The 26,181-nt window shown below is 37.9% G+C and overlaps 1 protein-coding gene across 1 annotated transcript in view; it reads right to left on the reverse strand.

Annotated features, from left to right (window-relative positions):
* galnt18b (UDP-N-acetyl-alpha-D-galactosamine:polypeptide N-acetylgalactosaminyltransferase 18b) overlaps positions 1–26,181 on the reverse strand; it is a 65,761-nt gene that overhangs the window by 37,858 nt on the left and 1,722 nt on the right. Inside the window, exon 2 of the mRNA XM_068595964.1 lies at positions 823–1,018. Coding sequence (XP_068452065.1) covers positions 823–1,018 — 196 coding nt within the window. The remainder of the gene's footprint in view (positions 1–822; positions 1,019–26,181) is intronic.

The following is a 26,181-nucleotide window of genomic DNA, read 5'->3' on the forward strand; positions in this document are numbered from 1 at the left end:
GATGTCAGTCTGTGCGCTGATGTAACACGTGAACATAAAAGCTCTGCTGAAAACCACGTAACAGACAACCGATGTGGTGTGACTCCTTTCCTGTGAAGTTGTTAGTGTACTGACTTTACAGGATTTCTTTTTGTCCAGGATGAAATCAAAGTTACCACTTGTAAGTGCATACAGCTTTAAAAATACATGTGATCCTTAATTTACAGGCTGCAAGTGGAAACATGTACTTTGTCCTGCAACCTTCAGCTGGCCGCAGGGTTTGAGATATTGGTACAGTAGAAGTCTCCTTAATCAAGCCAACGACAAACAAGAGTTTTCTTAGCAGCAACAATGCACTGAGTGCTAAAAAGCAGATTGGTTTTCCAATTGTAGTATAATGGGAAGCAACAATGTGTATTCCAGCATTGCAAGTTCCTCATGAGTCTCTTTGTTTAGTAATGAAAAGTCCTCAGCGCTAAAAGAGAACATCAAAAGAAGAGCACAGAACACTAAGGTAGATACACACTATCTGAAATGATAGTAAAGTAAAACAATCCATTTAATCACGACACCTGAGCTCTGGAAAATATACATTTTATATTTTACAGACAAATTGATTCACAGAGAAAGTAACTGGCAGTTTAAGAGATAATTAAATGTGTCAATAAGTTCATCGTCTGAGGTTTTGCCAGTACTGTTTTTAATGTGGTGGCTTTAATATCTCTCGGTGTGTTTGGCCAATGTGGGATATTGATTATAATAAAACGGACACTTTGACAGCAGAAACATTTTGACACATAATTCAGTTTCAATCTGTAATTCAGATGAGTCAGAAGATCTTACCCATCAGGCCTGAGGTCTGGTATTGGTCTGTCTAATGAGAGACGATCACTGAGGTAGCCGTTATATCCGTAGTACTGAAACATCTTCAATGCCACCCGCCGGTTGTCCGGGCTGAGCTCCTGTCCCCAGTGAGCAAACAGCGATGAGTCAGAGAAGGATGTGTCCGCCTGACCGCCCTCTCCTCTCCCTGGAGTCTCTAGGAATCACAGGAAGACAAATAGCATGAATATTTGTCCAAGTCCCAGTTTCTCAAGCGACCAGTGACAGTGACGTAGGTGACATTTAACTTAACGGATGTGGAAAAAGGATAGCGCTAATATAATCACAGTGATAAATGCTGCTTTCCCTTGTGCTATAATGTATGTTCGCGGGTCAAGGGTGGCCTGTCCTTTCCAGAGACTGATTGGCTGTCCTTCAACCGACACACTGGCAGTTCATATAGTACACAATGACGAGAAGCTCTGGTGTCCTTGAAACAAAGGCTTCAATCCCGACAAGCAGCTGGAGTTATGTCCTGTGGCTGACCTTGCTCTTTAAACTACACAGAGGAATAAGTTAAACTAATATCCCTAAAGGTATTGCGAGAGCAACACACAAGATTCCTTTAATAATTAATCTGGTGCTAATGTGTGATTATCTTTGGACTAAGTGAACTCTTTCTCTGTGAGTACTTTGCACGACAAAAAACTGTCGAATGACTTTGTGCTTAAAGGACAGAAACCTGAGGGATTCAAAATGAGTGCATTGCAGACTTGTTTTACAGCTGAGCAGCACTGAGCAGCACTGAGCAGCACTGACAGCACGGAGAGCAGAGACACGTCCCACAAACACACATTTAGTGTGACAAAAAGTATATTACTGCTCGTGGTCCTTGTTGATGGATTCAGATCATGTCCAGACTCCATAAAACAGCGGTGGCATCTGTTAAAGATTCTGTCCTGCTTCCAAGAAGTTTTAATGCACTTCAGAAGCAAACTTCTGAGTGTGTTTAACAGTCAGGAAGCTTTACCCACCTTTAAGAAAATAAAAAATACACGATGTAAGGAAGATTTAAATTAAGTGATTTCATCTCCATGAATATGCAAATGTTTCCTAGCTGCACTTTTATGATGGCAGTCTGTACCTCTGACATCTCAGTGATTATGTCTTCTTTTTAATCGTGGATTTAAAAAAAACATGTTAACAGTGCAAGGTCTTTATAATTTATGACAGACATTTTATTGAGTTCTAGTACCTGATGGGTCATTATGCAGGGATTCAGCCACATAGTCTGAATACTGCAGAGCTTTAGTGTTATTGAACAGCACAGTGAACATATCGGGGTGTGAGTGAGAGGATGGTGGTGGCAACCCAGTGAAGTCGAGAGAAATCTGGAATGTGACTCGCACTGAGATTAGCGACAAGGGCTGGTAGATGCATGATGGGTTGCCTCACAAGCTTACATTCATACAACCTAGACTACTGCAAACAGTCAGTTTTTGAGAATAAAATAAATCAGTGTAATAATTAAAATAATATTAGTTTACTTAATTGAAACTGAACACATGCCAGATAATAATTGATATTGTTAATCAAAATGTTCCGGTCAGCAAGAAAATAAATCGAATTAAAATTGGCGCTGGAAGAGAAGGTATCAGTCCGCTGCAGCATATTGAGGCTGTACAACAATGAACAAGAGACACCTTTCATTATGTAATTTCTATATTTCAGGTTACTGCATACTGTCACATTGAACAGTTTTCTTTTCTTTTTCAGATTAAAATCAAATGCAAGCTCGGAAAAGAGTGTTTTCTTCTTTTAATACGATTTGTGATAGCTGTGATTTCTGATGTTTTTGTTGAAGCTATTCTAAATTAATATGTCTCTCAAATATCAGAACATAATGAAAACTGAGATTCTTTTAAAAAATCGCAAACATGAACTGAAATAGTGAGGAATAAACAGAAACCACAAAGCTTCAAAGACCAAAAGAGGAAAGAAAAGGCTTTAAGTCCTCAGTGACACTGCAAGCAAAAGACAAGGTTAAGTGTGTGTGTGTGTGTGTGTGTGTGTGTGTGTGTGTGTGTTCGCACACAGTGTGCATGTGTTTTGTGCAGATTGGTGAAGGTTAATATTCATGAGCAGATTGTTTTAACATACAAGTGACAGACATTCAGCCACAGAAGAACCATGACAACAATGTGGAGGCAGGTGTGAAGGGATTACATTATGAACCAAAACAGAAATAACCGCTCATGCCCGTGACTTATAGTACATGTCTGGAAGGTGAAGTAGTTTGGGAGTGTGCTTTCTGTGAAATTAAATCAAGCAGTACCTCTCTTACTTATTAAGAGGACATGTTTATATTGTGATGAAAAAGAGTGAATACTGGACTTCCCAGAAACGTGACTCCAAATGATAATGGTTATGATGATGATGGTGATGAAAAGGCAAACTGCCTTATTCCGCATGAATTGGTTTGTATTTAAGCTGTGATGAAAGCTTATTGATGCTAATCAAGAGTAATTAAGGTATTTACATTTACAATACCAACTAGTAGCCTACTGCAATACTGCAATGGTTCTCAACCTTTTCTAGTTATGTACACATTATGCAATCTTATTTTCAGCCGAGTGCACCCTAACCAGCACATACAATTTTGGTTTGAAAAAAAAGAACTGTGCCATCATTGTCTGATTTAATATAGAATTTTTGCTTATTTCAAATATATAAAAAAGAAAATCCCTGGAGTGCCTTCACGTACCCACATTTGAGAACCACTAGCCTACCGTATCAAATACAGTTATCCATCTTTTACACAACACAATGACATAGCTGTATGTTTTTTTAAAGTACTCGGTGAAACATTAACAAATCATCAAAAGTCAACCAACAACCAAGTTGAAAGAACGGTGCTCAGCCAACGGTATACCAGCCTGAGGCAGAATAACTTTAACTCCTGAAATTCAACACACGGTTGTTAAAGTTTCACTGCTGTGAAGAGGAGAGGAAGCCTCTCAGCTCTTGATAAGCAAACACTGTGATTAGACGAAGGGCACCATAAAAGTTAAAAAGTCTTTCAATCCTGGCAAGAACGCCTGAAGGCCCATCCATTTCACTGCTTGTGTTGGTGATTAATTAGCCTACAGAGACCGTTTCCTCGGAGGTGAATCCTCAAGCTGCAGTGAGGGCACACTGGTGTTGTTTGGACGAGGGACCTTGGCAACGTAGTTTGTTTGGTGTTGTTTCTGTAGTACACAAATGATTGACAAACATGCTCGCACAACCTCACTGAAATGAGTTCAAAAACATCACAGTGACATTGAGTCACATTATTATTATTTTTTTTTTATCAAGCAGGTCATGTGACTTACTGTAACCTTGCTGTTCCGAGAGGCTTTCCTCTTGAGTACACATTTAGTAAACTCACCTCGGTGCGAGCCCAAGTGAAGCACAGCCAAGTATCTCGTCGTGTATGTGTTTGTGCATGTTTAGAGAGGTGAAGTGTTCCAGAAGCTTCCCAGCAGCAGTAAGAGTGCTACGACAGCAGGGCAACAGAGTGTAGCTGTCTGCTCGCACCGCCGCAGAGGCAGGAGAAAGGATCCGCACATGCAACATGTACGTGCTGAAAAAAGGAAATCACTGGAGACCAAACAGAGACACTTAACAAAGAAGCCTCTGAAAGAGAACAATAAACCTCCAGGATATACATGAACTTTTTTTTTAGAGGCACAGCGGTACATGTTAAATTATTCAATTTGATCTCATATAAAGATAGTTCACCGTGACGAAACTTTCCCCATAAAGTACAAAGATTTTATCAAATTGTATTTATTCACTCGCTCCTGTCTGTGGTGAGGATTTTTTGGGGGGAATTTAATCCTAAATCTGTATCATTTTTACCACCTCAGAGATAACCCTCCTCCATGCAACAATAACTCATCCTGGTACAGATTTGGATTTTTGATATAACTGCTGTAGACCTGAGTTGTTGTTTTTCTGAATGTACCTGCTTCTCCATATTCTGCAGTCTATTGCACGCTGAGGGGAGAGAAGGAAACATTTGTCTGTTAGAACAATTTTAGTGAAAATCAATAAAAGGGTAACACCTCGGTTGAGAGATCTTTGCTGTGTAACAAATGCAGCAACTGCCAAAGGACAACCAGTGAGTTTTCTCGGAGTCAATTCTAAAACGCACACTCGGAGTCTTCAGGTCAATTTATTCTATAAAGGCCTCAATCCCTTCAACGCTTTCAACAATTATCAGGGGTCTTTGTTTTGTGTTGTCCATAGACATTTTCTAATCTTTCTTGAGAGACCTGAGATGTTTAATAGCATTTGTTGGTGATGTTGCCCAACCCAATGTGTACACAATATGTATATAATCATGAAGAAGTTAATGACAATAGGGTTTTGGCTAACTATCATTGTTCTTAGTAATACTAGTAACGGTGAGTTTAAAAACATTGTGTATTTCTTTTACACACACCATTAATTTAAGGGTTAATGTAAAGCATCACTAGTTCTACAGTCTGATATGGGCTTGCACGTCGCCACACTTCTAAGTAAGCCAAATTAAGTTCATTTCTGTGTTTTGCCTCAATAATTTAGAGCCTACTTCCATCCTGACTGATCTCTCATAGAGATACTGAGCAACACGCTACTCACTATTACACGGATAGAGATACTAAAGGCAGCTACAGGAGCAGTCACAGGTATTTAATTACAGAGTAAAACTGACAAGCGAGTATTGTTTTAATCAGAGGATGATCCCTGTTTGACCTCAACAACCATTTAGTTCTTTGTTCCACAGATTTCACTCTCTGTAAATACCCTCCAATTACGGAAGACAGTTTGCAATTTATCCTCAGTCATTGTGTCATTTTGCATCCAAAATAATGAGAGCTGAGCATGAAGCCACGACATCAAACGCTGTGGTGCAGTCAAAATATTCATTGTATATTCAGTCTGACACCGATTGGGAGGGAAGAGACCTTGACGTAGACTTCAGTCCATAAAAAAAACAGGTCTCATCATCCTCATAAAAATTTCAAGACATACCGGTGTTTCTACAACTTGGTATCAAAGAAGCTGTCAGCTAAAAGAGATCAAGTGTTTAAAAAACGTTACAATAGTACAGAAAATCCCCCTGCATTCTGCCACATTCACCATTTTTTCAAATGCATTTCATGCATAGCAGCTCCAGACCACGCATCTGAACAGCAGCTTCAAATGTCGATATCTGAACTTCTTTTCCTGTCTTCTCATTTAACATAAAGTTAAATCATTTGCTATCTTACCTGAATAAATCTGTAATTTGTTCACCATTTTAGGGGTTCAAATACAATTAGATGCTCATACGATGCAGATTTTGTTGAGGTTTAATAACCTGCTACCGAAGCGCAAACTTTGTCGGCAAAGATCGGAATGGACATATTGTGTGATTGTTTTTACGATTATTCTGAGCACATTTCATTATAACCTAACAAAAAGAATAACTGAAGAACTTGTGAGATGCAATGCATGAGAGTGGGTACAATGTGCATGGCCTGGTCAGCACTCTGACCTTCTCTGTCACTGCTCCAAAGCACAGCTCACACGTGTACTTCACTGACGTCCTGTCATCTGTACAATGCTCTTTAGTCTGTATACTCTTCTGCTTCATGGTCACATAATTTACAATTGTGTATTTACAAATTACATATAGTATTCAGAAATGATACATTGTAAACGCTTAAAGTACTTACTTGGTCTTCTATACACTTTTAGTTCACTTAAATATAAATGACACAATAAGTCTGCCAACATTTTGGTTAAATTGTCGTCGTTAGTGGTCAGCTGGTCCCAGTTCTACTGCCGACACTGAAGCTGCAGCAGGAGTAACGTCACCGTTATGGACTGCGGCTGCGAATGCTGGTCTGAAGTCAGTACATCATTTGTCCACTTCTCTAATCATATTGTCTTCATGTTCATCGGAGAGACCTGGATGTGATCTTTGGCGGTCTGTGACGGGAACTGGAACATTTAAACTGGAATGATCAAAAGGTTAAGGACACTGTCACACGTTGACACTTTATATTTACTTTATGACTTAACAGACTCTCTTGAACTTTTGATCAAATAAAAGACTTGCCACTCAAATATTTTTAGTAGTTATTTTGATGACTAATTTTACTTCTATTTCTTTTAAAAAAGTATATAAAATGAAAATTGCAAAAGTCTCCTGCGTTACAATTTTTTTTTTGACACTCACCGTGACATGATTCCACTTCACCACGTTGCGTTCCCTTCAGAGTACTCTCATAAATACACCAATTTGCATTTTGTAACAGGTTAACACAGATTGCTGCCCTTCCACTCCTCTCAACTATACTTGTGTAAATGTGTAGCTTATTGTGCTTTTTTTCTAACCTAACATATTTGCAGGTGAAGAGAACTACTGTTGTGATAAAAGCACTCTTATCTTAAAGCCACATAGAAAAGGTGAGTTGTGCCTTCATTTCGTCCTCTTCTTGCCATCACCATTTTAGCTGCAGGTGGCAGGATATTGCTGAAAGGCTCCTAAATTACACAATCATATTTCTCATGTTTGATCATCTCTGCATTTGGCTGTCTTTGAGGTTTGGAATGACTTTTTTAAGATTTAATTGATCACGGCTTCGACTGGTTTCAAATTAGATGTCAGATCCCCAAAGAGCCAGCCTGCGAGGGTCTTAGATCTCAGAAGAAACAACCTCCTGGCTGGTCCAGTCTAGACTAAAGACTAAGGGAAATGGTCAGTGAGCCGCTCATATACTGCCTCTCATCTGAGTATGCAGCAACTACTCTGCAGGCAGGCTACCTGTCAGTCAATCCCCCGGGAATGTGATCAGCATCACATTCAGGTGTTAGTTTACTGCCTCTAGTTGGCCCGCTGTTCTTGACTTTTAAATACCAGATTGTGAATACATCAGTATAGATCACAAAGAACATGTATTTATAAAAATAAAAAAAAATATTCACTACATTAGTTGTTGTTTAGGGGATAATTTTTTTTTTTAAATTTTTTTATTCAATGTTGTGCCAAGACACATCAAATATAGGCTCTCAATAAGGAGGCAAAAGTTTTCCTTAATCTTAAGTTTTATAAGATGACACCAGTCCTTGTGATTTTGAGTCAATTCATCTGAGTCTACAACATGTTTTATTGTCTTTCAGCTCTTAGTTTTGGTGTTCCCACCAGCAAATATAATGTTTAGTTTCACTTTTACTGCATCTCATCAATCTGTTTTCCAGCAGCAGGCAGTGGAGAAAGCTCTGATAAACTTTCTATAATCCTCCCAGCACAAAAAGCAAGTTGGCGACTGGTGAACGTTGTAGAGCACTTAGCAGCTAATTAGATAGAAGTTGGTAGAGTTGGTGGAGAACAAAATGGAGCAAAAAAAAACAAACTCCAACTGAATACTAATGTTGTTTTGTGTCTGCTGGATGTGTATAGGCAATTGATTCTTAACAACTTGTCCTGGGTGACTAAAATAATGGATTAATGAAGGTTAAATAAATTAAAACGTGCTGCTACTGTGGTGGGTTGTAGAGGTTACTTAAAAAATGACTCAACACTTTAATCAATTTTGTTACAAGCTAAAAGTAGCGTCACTGTATCCATAGTGCATATCCATAGTGCATTGCACTCTTGACATCTGGAGCTCCACGAGTCTACCTACAGACGTCAAAGTGAATCATGAAGAAGATTCTTGTGTTTGCAGAACATGGCCGCTTTTACACACCGACTTTGATCTGCTGTGCATACTCTTACAGTATTCTCAACGTTGTGACAGTAAATACAACTAATAACCAATTAGTGTGCAGGGAAGTCCACCACTGTTTAGGTGCTGCATGGGCTTCTGTGGTTGGCTTTTAGGGAGGGGACATGCTCTCATTAGGACGCATCAGGGGCAAGCACGTCACACTGGCATTTCCTCTTAAAAGAAAATAGGGCTGTGTGGCTTTGTCTTTTTCTTTGTTTATTACCAAGAGGGGATATTCAGTGGCAGAATTTAGGAGGGGGGGTCATGTTTACTTTCAGCGGCTTTTGTCATCTCTACCCCTTTTGTCCGTTTCTCCTCATTAAAGTGTTGAGATCACTCGTGCCCTTCAGAAGGATACAAAGGCTTTCTTTGTGCTTTTTACTCTTTTAGGAGAAGAATTCTCCTCTAAAAATTCAATGTCATTATCGTTGAAAAATTCTGAGCAACTAACTGCAATATTTTCCTTCTTTGAAACAACATATATATTATGAGACAGCACCAACGTTATTTGATATCAAGCTCCGGACATTTTGCTCCTACGGCACATTTTTCATTCCCACTGTTCAACTTGAAAAGCTAGATTTGTTATTCCATTAAATTCAGTCATCTGAGATGCCTTTCCTGTAACCTCCTATCAAATCTGACTTCCTCAGCACTGAGCCCGTGCTTCTTCACTATATCTTTTTTCAATTTTTATCTCGCAAGCTTTATCTATGCCCCACACTTAACATCCGTTGTCCTTTACTGGGAGTAGTTTTCTTTATTAAGTTGAGTCTGAGGTGTAGACTACCTCAGAAAAGCATACGTCTGTGTAGGATATAAATAAAAAATATTTCATAGAGTTCACCTGAGAGTAGGAAAATAAACTGATTTAGCCCCAAGCATGGAAAAGTACTGGGCCATTAATATATCATTTAGGGCATATGTCTTTATGGGCCGATACCAATTATTTCCTGCCAATGATTTTTCAATCAAGACCTATTTGTTTGTATATTTTCTATCAAACTGATTTTCTTCTTTTGGGACTATGTTTCAGAGAGTTCAGTAATACAATAATGAGCCACACATCTTGGCAAGCAAGAGCTACGTTATAAACATGAATAAAATCAAGTTCTGAATGGAGATATGTATTTTTAATAGTCAAAGGCACAATTAGATGGATTTTCCAAAAAGACAATGCCTTGACTCATACAACACTACCCCCTGTCAATCATTGTGTATGAGCCTCTGGATGTGTATGGTTGTGTCTGCAGAGATCCTGCATTCTCTCTTTTCTTGTCATTTAACTGTGTTCAGGACGTTTCAAGGCGTTTTCATGCCTCCAGCTTCAACTCATCAGCCTCTTCTCCACTGGGGACTGTAATCAGAATCGTCTGAGTCAGAAGCTCGGGAAGCTCCTCTGAATTCTCCTGTCAGGACACAACACTATGCCCATTAGCTAGCCAGACTGAAGATCACAATCACAAATTTCAGCCCATTTTTGACCTGAATGGAAATTGCAAGTCATGCTTCAAATGACTTCAGAGTGCTGCTAATCACAAACAATGAACCACAGTTTTCGGAAAATCAGACACAAAAAAAATGCGTTTGCAATAATGTGTCAGAGGCATAAAGACTATGTTGTAGGGCATGTATTGGGATGTTTTGAGGTTTGTCTCAAGCCCATTGATTTCCACTCTACTCCGATCTTTCTATTGAACTAAATTGGAGTACATTACTTACACATCTAGTGTACTTACATTTGTAAATTATTCTTTTAACAAGCAAAACAACAATAGGAGTTTACAGCTCATGATAGCTGCAAGGCCATGATGTACAGCTGCGGCTGATGGGAATGTCATTGATTTCACAGGTATGAGGTTAAAAACCAAAGTTCAAATTAAATATCTAACCTGTTGGAGGCACTAGTGGAAACGTCAGCGTGTCACTTACATTACAATTTATCCTAAATGTGTGAACCAAAATGTAATTTTCATTAGTTGTTGAGATTTCACTCAATAATACAGCAAACTTACAATTACCAAAGTCATTTGCATACATTGTCCAGGAACAATGTATGTCTGCATGATAATTTCTGCCAAGCCACCTATCTACCCAGCAGATGTTGAGGCGTTTAATAAGATGAATTAAACGTTTACGTGTTAGTGACACAAAAGGAAATGTCAGAGGATCACCAAAGTAAGAAGGATTAATCATCTGGCCATTGTAAATGTTCTCCTTTCATTTAAGAGTTATTGATATTTCTGACCAACCAACTAATATTGCCATCCCCAGAGTCAAGCATGCAAATGTGTTTGGAAACCCAAAGGTTTTTGTTTGCATGTGTTTTGTGACACAGCACATAATTGCAATCAGATTTGAATTCGTATTGCGATGGGCCTGGAAACAAAAGAAAGGCTTGGCCGCCAATTCAGCTGATAAAATGGAATATTTCTTTCAAGGATCGTGATAAAAACAGCAACTTTGAACAGCAAATAAGTCAAGATCTGTCAGTGAATGGTACCATACATTATTTGGACTTTGGTGAAAGAAATAGACCGGTTCAAAAGAAGGCCGACTGGGTTCTCAGAGTTTCGTTTCCTCCATATTTAACAATTCTTTTATAGCAATGCAAATATTCCCAGTCAAGTTGCACAAAAATGTTCATCTACAATGGGTAAGGGATTGTTTTAATGAATAGGGAAAAATCTTAAGAAGTGTGAAAGTTTCTGACATAGTTTGTTTAATATTTCACTAAAAAGTAGTAACAGAATCGTTAAAACACTGTGTAGTTGTTCTTGTTCTTACCCGCTGCATGTAGAAGTCTCTGCTCTATATTAATGAAGTCTATACGGATTTGGATGGCAGACAGAGATATCCAGTATTTTACTTTATGTTTTGGTTTTGATCATGGCCTCTGTGGACTGCTGGTATGGGGCGTATATAAATTATTCAGGTGGAGAGCTCCTTGATTTATCATTCGAGAAGTTTTGAGGGAAATAAGGCACAGGTCACTTCAACCAGAGCTATTGTGAGAGTCTCTTTTCAAGAAGCCGCTCTCTCCGGAGGTTTGTGCTGATAGAAGATCTGACAAACTGTACACCACATTCAAAAATGTGCCATTCACACTCTTCACACCATCCTGAATAGGAAGTGAAGAGGAGAACATTTAATGTTGTTATATGTTTAGTACAATGACATGCACTTAAGTAACCAGATTACGCCTTTCTGCAGTCTCGTTGTGTATACCAGAAACACGGCTTTAATCGGGTTAAGAGATCAGACAAATCTGATTTCATTGGATATGTTTGTTCTAACCATGTACATGCATAACAGGTTTCTTATCGGCTTTTTTAATGTTTGTCTGTCTAAAGCAAAGAATCCTCGAGATGTCCATTTATGTCTGTTTCTGCTGAACAGTTGACTATCGTATTTGTATAATTCAGACAGCCAGTAAAAGCACACACACACTTCAGATCCTGCTCTCTCTCTCTCTCTCTCTCTCTCTCTCTCTCTCTCTCTCTCACACACTCACCTTAAAGGAACATTTATTTACAACTATTTCAACAGTAAATAAGGATACATAAAGCCACCTGGATTACAAATTGCAAAGACGTGGCTACAGAATGTATTTGCAAACTGGGCCCCTACAAAGTATTACATTCCTTTTTTGAGAATGTCTCTGTACATTACAATATCTGCTGGTAGCAACTGAAGCAGTCTTACATAATTTGTAGTTCTGTTCAGAAACTCACAGCAATAACTTACCACATGCCACAAAAGTTTACTATTGACAATGTTTCGATTGGACATCTCGTAAGGTTAGACTACTAGAACTCACAGCAAATCAACATTGTTTTCAAACAGATTATTATGCATTTACTTCATCAATAATTTAACAAAAAAACAAATTTTCCAAATCTAATAGTATCACCAGGAAACAAACTTGAACATAAAACATAAAATTCAGGCAGCAATTTTGTTTCCTATTAAAACTGAATTGGGAAAACAAACCAAAAATCATATTAAATAACTATTGCAAAAAACGTTCCCTTGCCTGATCTAACCAATCCTTTTGATTTTCTTGTAACAGCATTACTGGAGCTGAAGAAACATCACATGTTTACTTCAAGTCTATTTAACAGTACCTCAATTTCACCACTGTTGGAGTTCTTCTTTTACGGGAGACTTTCTTTGTGTTTGAACACGGCACAACTCCTGCCCTTATATAGTGTTTAGGGGGCGTGTATTATAATGATTAACAATCGGCCGTGCCCCTTCAATATATGATCAAGTGTGATTCAGTGTTTAGCACACAGTTGGTAAGAACAGATTTGGATGGTTTGGTGCACCTGCAGTTGATTTTTATTACTGGAAAATGAAGTGACCATATAAGGAATTTAAGAATATGGTGCTGCAGTTTGAGCTAAAGAACAACAATAGTAACTAATCAATGTCTTTGGGGACGCTTACAAGAGAGTGAAGTGAGAGAAAGTGAGACAAATGCTGCAGAGTAGAAAATGTGCTCATGGGGTATAGATGGACTCAGACAAATGGTTGTAGCTGTTAAGGTTTGATAACAGACATCCATTCCCAACATTTGCAAGTTAGCCAAAGGCCTGGACAACAATATCAATCAAGATTTCCCCATTTCTTTTCAGAGGAGGACAAATGATCTGAGGGTTAAAGTGGGGCCAGAGCTGCCTGTGGAAGACAGATAAAAGCAGCCTGAAATGTGATAAAGTTGTTGTCAAACCCAGGAGCTCAAAAACAACAAAAAAGATACACATTCCCACATTTAACTGGTCATACATTTTCCTAAGATTGGGTTTCTGCCATCACACAGTTGATAAATTACTGAAATTAGAAGTGTCATCTCATTAAGGAGAACCATATCATTTAAATCACTTGTTTTCAACAAGGTTCAATGTTTCCACGTCAACCAAACACCAACTAGTGCTGCCTTGTATACTCACGGCCCTGCGTGGCGTTGCTTGATATTTAAACAGGCATAAATACGCTGATGGTTTGCTGATAAAAGGTCTTTCCCTTCTGTGTCGACCATTTCCCAATACACTGATCTGGAACAAGATACAGATTACATGGCATGAAGCATTTATATTAGCTGTTTTCATCTATTTTCTCATCTATTGTTGCGTCTGTTATTTTACAGGTTATTCCTGTGATTGATATCTGCCACACTTGCTTCTCAGCTCAGTGACTGTCCTTATTTGTTGTATGACCTTGCTTTTAATGGAGAGATTTTTTTTTAATGAGACCTTTGAGGTTTCCTTTTATCTCGTCTGTTTTTTTTATTTCCTGCCCTCTGTTCTATCTCTTTCATGTCGAAACAAACACGTTATCCTGAAAATTAAGAAATGTGGAAATCAAAGACAGAATGATGGACTTAAGGTACGGAAACAGAATCAACTTATTTTGTGTAAATTAAACATGAAAGAAATGTGTTTCACAATGGGTAGAGTGTATTTCGAATGTTATATTATACTGTGTGTCTGCAGTGGATAGATTCGTAACTCTGTCAAGGCAGTACTGTTGTTGGTACTGGAAGTACACATCAATGGTTCTGTGAATTGCTGAGGAAAAAAACATAACACTTGATTAAGAACAATTGCCCTGTTGCTGGATATGACAATATCTATATAACCACATACTGCTGATTTGTTGCTGGAGAAAGGCCAAATGTTGCAGACGGAAAAATACAACAATCTAAAAGGATGTTTAAACCTGAGATGCTCTGCACTCACTATGACGCAAAATGGACAATGTGAATCCGACAGTGAGTCAACATTGTGTTGTCATTGCATTGACTGTAAAATACAAATAGAGATGATTGTAATCTAAAAAACAGTAAACGAAACATCTACACTTGTCTAAAAATAGAAATAAAATATTTAATAAAATATATAACATAGATTTGTCACAAAATGCAATGCATTGTATTATCATTTGTGTCAGTAATTTTTAAATCTCACAGGCCAGATGCAATTGTGAACTGGCATGCTCATTCATGAGGAAATGGAGAAAAATAGCCTCAGGCTGTCTCCATTTGCAAAAGCAGCTGGCTAAATGTGTTGCACCTCTCACATCACCCGTTAAAGGTGAAAAAAACAAGCTAAAGACCAGTAATGAGGCTTATCAAGCCTCGAGTAAAAATAGGCTGCCAGTGAACCCATAGAAACATCACAGCGGTTGTAAGTCTGTTTCAAAAGAGTTTAATGCACTGATGGTATTAAAGCGGTTTTAAAGCAAATACAAACACGGGACGTTGCTCAGTGATTCAGATGAAACTAAGCGACAGCTAACAGAGCTCATCCACAAACTGTTGTACTCAAGAAAGAATATCGCAGCAGAAAGATAAACAAAACGTATTACCAAAGTCAGAACGAACAGCAATAGTTTGGATGCGTGCAGCTGCAGGCAACGTACGATGAGCTGTTTCAAGACCCGCTGGACTTCTCAGAGATTGTGTCGAACCTCAGGCTGCTGATTCAGAGGCGCTGGCAAAGTGAGCTCTCTGTACAGAAATATGAAACTTAAGTTGCGCTGTGTTTCAGTTCTGTAATCAGAGCAGAGCAGATGTGCTCTTGCGATTCGTTTTTCATCACTTTGAAGAAAAAAAAGCCTTGTTTTACATCCTGCTGTGCACTCACACTGACATCAGTCTGACCTATAGGTTTAGGGAGAATTTTATCTAACATGACTACCTACAAGAATACAATTGAGATCTATAATTAGCTCAAAAACTCTGTTCTGCATTGCAAAAAAAAGAAAGAAAGCGAAACAGTCCGGTCCTTATCACTGCACAGCAGATGCCCCACAAAAGCAAAAGCAAGTTATTTTTTGCAGTGTTGGTTTGCACCTCAGAAGAGGCAGACTGAATGGCTGCCGGCTGGCGCCTGATGGCCGCCACTGTAGCAGACAGACAAAGCACTGCCTGACGGCTGTATCACCACGTCATGTTTTGTCAGAAGATCCAGAAGCTTTCCAAACGTTTTAGAGTGCATAGTTTTACAATCAAAATGAATGTGATATATGAAACACAATTTGAGCTCACGATTCAGGATTAAGTTGTTTTATGATTATGGATTTGCACATTAAAACATACAACAATTATCATCTTATATATGACAAGAAATATGACTAATAAACAAGAAGCAAACAACATGTGACCACTAATGATGCAAAGTGTGGACATATCACATTATTAGGGATGACTTCATTGATGATGACAATGTGCAGCGGCAGTGTTGCAAACTTTATGCACAAGCCAATATGCTGGCATGTACATTTTTTATGTGCACAGTAGATGTTAAAACTGCTCTCTTTAGAGCTGACTGCACTCCCCTCTGTACAGCACACCTGTGGTGCAGTTATAGTAGAGCAAAAATTAAAAAGATTCAGGTGGCATTTAATGATGCTTTTAGAATCTTGCTAAAACTTCCCAGATGGGCAAGTGCAAGTCACATGTTTGTGACTCATAATGTTCCCACCTTTCATGCTGTTTTGAGGAATTTCATGTACAAATTTAAATGATGACTGGATGAATCCGAAAATGTAATTATAAAAGTATTGACCAAGCCAACACAGAGTGATACAAGGTATTTTTCTTGTCTCTGGAAGCATTGGAACAAGTGTCTGTATGTTTTTAACCACGAGTGACTTTTATAACTAATGATTATACCTGTGTCCTTGTATTGTAGTGTATTGTATTTTATATATTGTTGTTGTTCTGTTTGTTGTTATATGGACTTACGAGTCTGAAATAAAAGATATATATATATATATATATATATATATATATATATATATATATATATATATATATATATATATATTACTCATTTCTGACGCCTACAAATGAGAGGACTGCAGATGGGGTGACTGAAAGTGTAAACAAACAATTCTGGATGTTGTTCTCATCAGTGTGCAATTCATCCAGGACCTCCCAATGCAAATATAAACCAAGCTCCTCACAATGGAGTGTTTCTACTTTTATGCAAAGCATTTTCAAATATTTTATGGCATGCATTTGCACCAGGAAAAGACACAGATAGAAGACAGTCAACTGCTCGACAATACGAACAAAATCAGTTGAGTGCTCACAGTATTGTTCACAAGCAACGAGGGATTCAGAAACAACGCACATATGTATCAATGTACAAATGTAATGCTATTCTGTTAATCTTGTCTTGAATTTCTAGGCGACATCTTTTTATAGGTTTTTACCTTTATACTAGCTTTTATTTTCTTTAAATGTACACGTTGGTTAAAACTAGTTTGTGAGGCTTATGAGTACATATTAAACATGTTTATAATTATTGTATTTTAGATAAATAAATCAGATTTTGGATTCCAGAACTAAACAATATACTGTATTCATCATATTAATGCCATGTATTATAAAAATGTCTGTTTTGTAGAAACAACACAAAAAGAGAAATCAGACATTGTGAACAAATCTGTATTAAAATCGGTCGGAGAGCCAATAAAATTGGAAGTACTGTGTATATAAGGAGGCTCCATTAAGGGAAAATTATAATGTTTTCTGGCTCAGTTAAGTAAAACATTATTGGGTTAAGGTAAACTAGGTTTTCATTATGTGTTCAAAGGTAATCTTGTAAAATTTATTTTTTAAGGATATTCAAGAGTGAACCATTACCTGTTAGACCTGGGGTGGGCAAACCTTTTGGCTCAAAGGCCACAATGAGTTTTAAAATGTGAGGGGCCGGACCTAGCATAGTAAAGCTGAGTTCACACCAAACGCGTCGCAAATGTTACTCGCACCTAAAAGGGGGCGTGGCTTATCTCTGTGGCTTATGTCCGTAAAAACAGCAAAACAACAAACGCACTATTTGCGCCGGCCTGCCAAGAATTTGTATTTTTTAAACCATTCATATCTGTGCATTGACTTTGCATGTAATCTACTCGTGCGTCAAATTCAGAACGTTTTTGGTGTGAACGCAGCATTAAAATGCTTGTTGGAAAAATGGCAGCTGATATTGTATTATTTAAACTACAATGGTTTCTTGGCAATAAAGACATAAAGCCTTTGATCGTACTTGGGTGAAAAAATATTTAGCAGTCCACTCCGAAGTACTTGCTTGGTAAAGATCGCCCATTCGTCATGATACTCTGTCGCACAGGAGACTCTCCGCGACAAAATTTAACAGGACGACCCAGCATGCAGTTCAGTGGTGTAATTTTATAAATGTGAAACCTTGACTGAAGTTCTTATCCCTGAACGCTAAGATGAACTGCATCCTGGGCTATTGCTGAGAAAATTAAATGTCACTGCCTGCCAACAGTTATGGCAATACGCCACCAGTTTGATGGTATGTCATGACATATAGTCTTTACCATAATTATTAGTAAAAAAAGATTATATTAGAACAATACTTTACGGGTTGTAGTTTGCCCACGCCTGTGTTAGACATATAGTCCAGGCAAACTAACTTTTGAAATGAAAAAAATTGCAACATACTTTATTTGGGCACAGAGGTCTTCTATGAAGTGTCTTGAATAACATAAAGTCCTAAGAAACTACTGTTGCGGAAATTGGTTAAATATGCAAAATTCCAAGATGGCCGCCATAAATCGATAATGTCTCATACCTCCACTATCACAAGAGATATTTAAATTATTTAAAATGCTATTGCACGTTTTTTGGACATTATGAATCATTTAGAATAGGTTACGACTTGATTGGTTTCAATGGTCATGGAAAAAAATCCAATATGACCACGAATTGGTCAGTGGGCACAGCTGCAACGCGACACCAAAGAACGGCAGCACACTTGCAAGCCACTGTGCTCTTGGTTTGGGGAGACCCAAGTGGATTTTGAGATCAGCAAAAAAGTTCACAGGGAAACAGAGCTCCACAATGAAAAAGGTAAGAAGAGCTAGCACTGTGGAGGTGGTGCCAGAGTCTTATAAGAGGGCTGACTCAAGGAGAGATGTCTACAGTAACAAGACAGACATGTTGCATATGTGAAGAATCAATCTGCAACGAAAAGCCGACTGTTCTACAAACGAAGGGCAGTGATGGGGTAAATTGTGCAAGTCTCCAGCGTGGTAGTGATTTGAGAACTGTACCATTGGAATTAGTAAATGTGTAATGTCGCCGTACATATTGCAAACCAGATCACTACTAACACTAGTTTATAATGCATTCAACTAATAATGCCAACTTTTTTATCAATACAAATCTTTGTTTGTTACAATTTCCAATTCATTTGACTTTTGCCATTTTCAAATGTAATATTTTTTACATTTATTTTTAGGCTGACCTAATTTGTGATTAAAATCGGTGATATAATCTGAACTTAGTTTTTGTGATCGGCCTCGCCCTCATAAATCACATCTACACACTAAAGCAATCAAGATGAAAACCGTTAGAAAGACTCCGGCTCCTCATACAGTAGCTCCACTCAGTCTGACATGACCATGAGGCATCTGACACTGAAACAACAGAGGACAACGGAGTCATGTAGGACCTTGTTCACACGTAACAGAAAGATGCTCTTTGACAGTGACTGTACAGTCTTCAACTGGATCCTAAGAGGGAAAGGTTGAGTGGTTTGAGAACTCGGGGAATAAAACACTTTTACAATCTCTTCATTTCGCGAACAGGCTCTAACGTTTTTCTCAATGATTTAAACCCTGACAGAGTGATAAAAACGTCAGGAGTACGGGAGGTGGATCTCACTTCGGAGGAAACTTCCTGTAGATGTGTCTTGCTACTTTGCCCAATAGTGCCACCTTTTTCTTCCTGATCAGACCAGCATTGACAGTAGTTTATTATGTGTATGTTGTTTAGAACAGTAACAATAAGGCCTTGTGGAGTAAGGTAGATGTATCAAGCTTATTTCCCTTTTGTAAGTCTACCATGTAAAATCAAACTGGATATAATCACAGTATACCCATTAAGCAACATCTTTAACAAAGAAAATTATATATAGATATAATTTGTATTTCTATATTCAAAAATGTATTTATTTTTTCAATCTTTTCTTGTGTTTTCTTTAAATATTGCCCATGAAAGCTCTCTTTCGGTTTAGAAAAGGAAAACCTCTTTCATATGAATTAATTCACAGTAAAAAGAAAAACAATGTAATGTTTCACTTGAATCAATTTAAGGACCGTGGCTCATCTACAGCCTCTGCAGAGTGGATTATACAAAGGCCAATTCTACAGCTTTTTGTTTCTCCATACGGGATTCAATAAAAAGATATTTCCATTTACAACAATTTCATATGTATTATTATATTATATTACGGCTACCTTGTGGTTGCCGTAATATAATAATATAAATGAAAGTTATACATGGAAATATCTTTCGATCCCTGGTCTCCCCATAGTTTGTATGTTGAAGTGTAGTAATATTTAGTTTAGTTGTTATATTAAGTCACATGATGCTTGATGACTTAGCTGGTTAAATTAGGCCTACCAAACATTGTTACATTATGATACTGAGTTTTTCTATAACACATCAAACATTATACTGCTTGTAAAAGAGAGATGTAACAAAATACTTTTGAATTGAGAATGTATTGTTTGAGATGGAAAATAGAAATGCTAATCTAAAAATATTTCCGCCATGATCAACGATTTCATACTTGAATGATAACCTCAATCAAGATTGAGGTTGTGAAAGTTGGTGAATCGATACAAGAAACATGCAACAAAGTGCATTGTGCAACCGACCTTGTGAATAACTCGTGACTCACATGAAGTTTGTGACTTAAACGTGAACTGATGCTTGGAGAGACGAAAAATAGGAGCAGACAAAAACATCCAGTCTAAGAACACTCAAATCAATACCTAACACAAACCGAAAAGCCATATTTTCATCATGCTTCTAGATTTCTTTAGTTTCTTTGAGGTTTGACAGAGCTCTTTTAAATACAATAATGTTGTTGTGCCCTTTTCTTCTGTAGTGGTTGAACAAGCAATTTACATTGGTGGTGCGTTCAAGAACGCTAAACATGGCCCTCAACAGACACCTTTTTAGAAGATGAAAACATAACATCCATCCACTGTTTTTTGTTTTTTACTGGATTTGAAATGCAATGCTTTGTGGCAGATCACTGCAGTTGGAGTTTCTTCTATCAGCGGAGGGATTAATGATGAGTGAAGGTTGGGAAAATGTATTTTGATAGAAGATCTCAATTATAGTTAGCGTTGAGGAATCTCGTTTCGAGGCCACGATAATTCACTTCTGTCTCACCCTGTAATCCATCTCCACCCTCCCCCATCATAACCTCACATCAGCACCAGCTGACTCACTAAAGACAAATCGAATGCTGAATCCACTGAGTGGAAAGCATGCAACTTCAGTCTAATGCATGAAAAATGGCGTTTGTGTTAACACAACTCACATTGTCACATTTGAGAGGTTGGTTTTAATGAATTTATTGATGTTTTTGGTTTGAGTGGAAACACATAGGCTTTGTGGCCAGACTGCAATATCACACTGAAGTAATCCAAACAAAAAACATTTCTTTGGGACCTTTTCAACACTTCAAATTTCTGATGTGTGTATTTTTAATAAAAATAACAGCTTTTACAGACAAATTCAGTGGCCAAGAAACTAGTCTGCAGATTAGTTGGTAAATCAACTAATTGTTATTTTTTAGGCCTAATTGTTGTTGTTGTAATAGTTGAGAGATGGCGAATCACATTGTGCTGTTTTTATAGTGACATCACTCAGTTATTACTTCAGATTCTAATGTGAAGTAATCAATTTATTATTTGATTGTACCTTTGGTTACACATTTTGAAGTGTTGTCAATCTGCAGCTTCAACCCCAAAAAGAAGCAAACCACATCTGCGATCAGAAACAACTGTGCTGTACTGCATGAAAAAAAATGACAGTCTACACTTGCTCACAGAAGATGGGTACACTTTCTAAATAATGGCATGGGTGTGTTTGAACCAGAGCGTGCATCTTCACTTAGTGTCATTAGGTGAAAGAAAGTGCAGAGAAGGATAGAGACAAACAACCTAGGAACCACCACTGATGAATCCAAAACGCATGAAGGAACAAAGCACTTCACTTGTCTCTTCTGCTGCTGCCTTCACTGAAGCTCTTTGAGACTAAAACTCAAAAACTCAAAAATCATTGAAGGCAGGTAAGTGCATCCTGACAACATGTATGGTATTTAACCGGATTCGAGCAGTGCAATTTATATCAGAACATCACTATGTGTCATCGAAAACAGATAAATGACTTGAACTGCAATGTGAACTTCACACAGTCAGTCACAGTAAAACCAGATTTCTGTCTGGTTGTTTTCATTTATTTATTTTTGTGGCTGCAGAAATTCACTGGGGAAACAACTACACTGTGAACATTTGCTATGGTGAACTGATCTATTTTGGCGAAATTGTCAGGGGACGACCTTTTGAATCGACACTCTTGTAAGAGGCTTTTACACGTCTAATTTATTCTTTTTGTGATGACTTTGCCCTCTGGAGTCAGAATTATTAATTGTTTTCATTACCAAACATTCTCCAGTGCATTCAAATCCCTGTAACTTCTCGAATTTATTGGAATTACCACCCAGAATATGTCCTCGTTTAATGTTCCCACTCCTCAGCCCAGACTACATCCCTGCCTACAGGCTTTATTCTGCGAGTGTCTCTTTGCTCTATTATAACTGATTATTACAACTGATAAGTACTATCGCTTTACAGAGAGACATTCACAAAAACCTTTCATGGTTTTGGTTTATTATACTACATTTTGCATACAGCTCTGTCTCTCTAAATATGTCCTACCTGGTTGCTTACTGAATAAGTCATGAAATTCTGCCATTGGATGGAAATATTCCCTTAACGAACATAATCTTTTTACAGTGGAGCCAGATTAATGATTCAGCCGGCCGATATTGGCTGATAATGGCTTGTCACAGATTGCTTTATGTCAATATGTCAGGTGAAACCCTTACATTTTAAAATTGAGGCAAAATTAATGATCCCTGCCTCAACTGTAGTTTGTGTTTTTTTTTTATCATTAGCATGCTACCTCAAAAAATTAAAGGGGCTCAATGGAGTTTTTCCCATTGCCAACCTCCTCACCATATTTAAATGTTTGTATCCTTTCTGATCTGCCATTGGTTTAAGCTTATCCTTAATACAAAGGTATACTCCCTGATCACTTTATTAAGTACACCTATACTATAATGCAGGCTAGGTCATCGTCAGTGTTGTTAGTTGTACTGGACATTATTGTGAAATGCGTTATAATCATGCATGTAATGCAGTATAACACCACTGCAAACTACAACATGGACAATAAAAACAGGTTAAAAAAAATACCTCTCCAACATTATCAATCAAAACAGAACAATATTATCTTTGTAAAAGGTATAATTTATTACTGAACAGTTATATTGGAATGTAAGATTTATGAAGTGGCCACTGAGTGTATAAAATATATACTTCCTGGAGATTATTCCTTGGCAGCTTTTGGTTTTTGACTTCAGAGCCTCCCTTCACTCTGCACACAGCAGTAGTCCCCAGCCGCTCCTGCCGTTCCCCAATCACCTGCCAGCACACCTGCCCCTCGTTCACCTTAATTAGCCAGCGAGTTGACGCTTCCAAATATGAGTCTTCTGACTGATTGTGCTGTGCCACGATCGAGGTAAGACACAATCAATGAACAACAATGAGAAGGGCATCCCTAATTTCTTTTTCACTTATAAATGTCACCTGTCAACATAACCCATGAACAGGTTCATAGAGGGCTAATCTTTTACAAATCAAAATTACAAAAGAACCGTCTGCTATAAACACAGCTATTATCATGCTGCATCTATACGAAAGTTTTTTTCAAGCTGCCAAATGAAAATGTGTCGCAGAAGAAGTTACAAGACAAGACATATATGTAGCTCTCTGTACATGAAGCCCAGATTTTATATGATCTCTATCGGTAATGGAGACTGTCATAAAAACGTACTGATTATGCTTTAATAACGTCGAATAGAATACATTTCAATACCTTCATTATCCATTTAGGCATATCTAGAAATACGTACATGTTAAGGGAAAAAAAATAACATTAGAAAAAATAGTATTTTCTTTGTAAGAAACAAGGTTGCTGTCATTTGAAACAAAAAAGAGTCTTTTAACTGTTTTTTTTTAACTCATGTACCTTTCTCCCATATGACTGAGCACTTTCACAGAAACTGGAGCGTAACGTGTACTTCCGAGCTGCATACCACAGCCTGCACGCACACAAACACCTGCACACATCCCCGTACTCATGTGTGCCTTCACCAGTTTTGAATTTCACTCATTTATTCTGCAGCTGCACTCATTGTTGCTCTGGAAAATCACATCAGATAAATATGACAATGTAACTGTCCTCTGAGCATCAACGGAAACGCTGATTTACTGAGCTTCTCAATTGACTTGACAGGTGGATTAGCTCGAAGTCATCTTGGGAGCTGTGGCTATAATATGCCGCTAAATCAGCACTGTGTTAATGACTGCCTCTCGCAGGCCTTGTGGCCATCCAATCAGACCACATGCATGTAATACACATTCTCAGAGGTCGAAACAAGCCATGAGACATGCTTTTTTCATAAACAACATCCTCATAATACATTTAGACACACATTTTTACAAACTATTCAACTGAGTCCATTAAATTGTTGTTGATGCAATGATGTGTTGATTGAAATATAATGAATCGGTGACGAAATATACTTCAATAATTTATGCCTCGTTTGACTCATTTTTCAAGCTAGGGTCTCACATATTTTAGTAGGAAATTCTAAAATGGACGATTTGCTGTTTTTCTTTTCCCATATGCCATTAAATAGGATATCTTCAGGTTTTAGTTAATCAGAAAAAACGAGTAAAAAAGAAGCAAATTAAAAGACATCACAGTGGGCTCTGATTAATTTTGAATGTAATGTATTCTGTTTTATAGACTAAATGGTTATTTTAAAAACAATGGCATTAATGTAAATAAATTTGTTGCAGCTCTTTTCACTTCTATTCACGACTACTTTGTCGGTCTGCAAGGGGAATTATACCATATCTCATCACCCAGTTCCACAAATACACACTGAATAAATATAAGAAGAAGAAAATAAACACAGATAATATATACACGAAAAAAGACATATAAATATCCAAAGCATGCAAAAATTTGCCCAGCTGTAACTGAGGGCTTATTTTACTCTTTGCAACAAGAATGCAAACATAAAGAATTCTAATAATAATTGTGAAGTGAAAGCTGAAGATGTCTTCTATAGACAGTCACAATACCATGCAAAGAGCGGGTGAAAAACAGCCCTCATGGTGGGCGTGTGTGAACCTGCTCAGTCCCACTTTCCAATAAATTCTCCTGGGTTGACGGTACTTAATACAACAAAGAGCTCAGTTGGTTTATGGGCTGTTGCCAGGTTACTTTGTCCTGGTAACAAGCCACTTAACTAAACCTATCATGCAGTTAGAAAAGAATAGTTCTATTTCCGTCTCATCCCCGAGTGACACCAGAGACATCTCTTCTGACTGTCCGCAGTGACTCAGCAGCAACAGCAGCAAATGTTTCATTCGCACATGCAGTAATGCTCTGTGGTGTGGGAACTCCTGTCGGTCTTATAGTGCACTAAAACTAAGAGCATGTGGTTGAGTGGATAGTGCACCAGGACCCTCTCCAGTAAGTGTGAGTCCCATCGCTGAACTACAGAATTCAAGAGCCAGGAGATACAATTTCTGCACTTGTCTAACAGCGTGATATAGGAGGAAGATGTATTTTTAGAGATGTCGTAAGTATACTAATGACTCTCTGGCTCTGCCCAAAGCTCCCTGACTGTTGACGCCGTTGGGCACTTATAGACTCGTATTATTTGCAGCGGATGCAGTCAGAGTAATTATCAGGGAAATTCAGACAATATGGCTCGAACTTAACATGACACAATTTGTTTCTTTTTGTTGGGGAAGTTTTTATTGTTGCAAATGTGCACCAATATGACATCAACTATTTCCTCCAGCATTAGCAGCTTCTGTTGTCATCAATGACGCAGTGCTCAAACCGACAAACATGGAGACTTCCTGTATTTATTGTACAAATGCTCAAAGCAGCCAAAAATAATGGCGCCTGACTGTGCATGAGCTCATACTGTTAGAGTAGAAAAAAGTGAATGTTTAATATGCATGACTTTTCTTTTAACTAAGTGCTGAATGACTGTCCTAGTTTTAAAAGAGACATAAAAAGACAATGAGCCATGTATAATATAAAAGGATGACTTTAATATTTGGGAAATGGACAGATGAGCAGATTGATGTCACTCATGTGTTTATATGAAGCTACAGCCAGTTAGCTTTGCATAAAGGCTGGAAACGGGAAGAAGCCGCTAACCTGGCACTCTCCGAAGATAAAATAGCCACATACCAGCACATTTAAAGCACTCTAATGTTATATCTTGTTTGTTAAACTGTACAACTGTACAACTATGATAGGTGCAGTCATTTCCGAGCCATCACATGTAAATGAGTGAGCTTTAGGATCATCTTTTAAAAAAAAATTATCTTTAGAGTTAGATGAAGGCTTTCTAAAGTGAAACATCGCTGTTGAAAT

The sequence above is a fragment of the Clinocottus analis genome, unplaced genomic scaffold, assembly GCF_023055335.1.
Source record: "Clinocottus analis isolate CAN_PGR_092001 unplaced genomic scaffold, fCliAna1.0.p SCAF_33, whole genome shotgun sequence".
Taxonomy (NCBI): Eukaryota; Metazoa; Chordata; class Actinopteri; order Perciformes; family Cottidae; genus Clinocottus; species Clinocottus analis.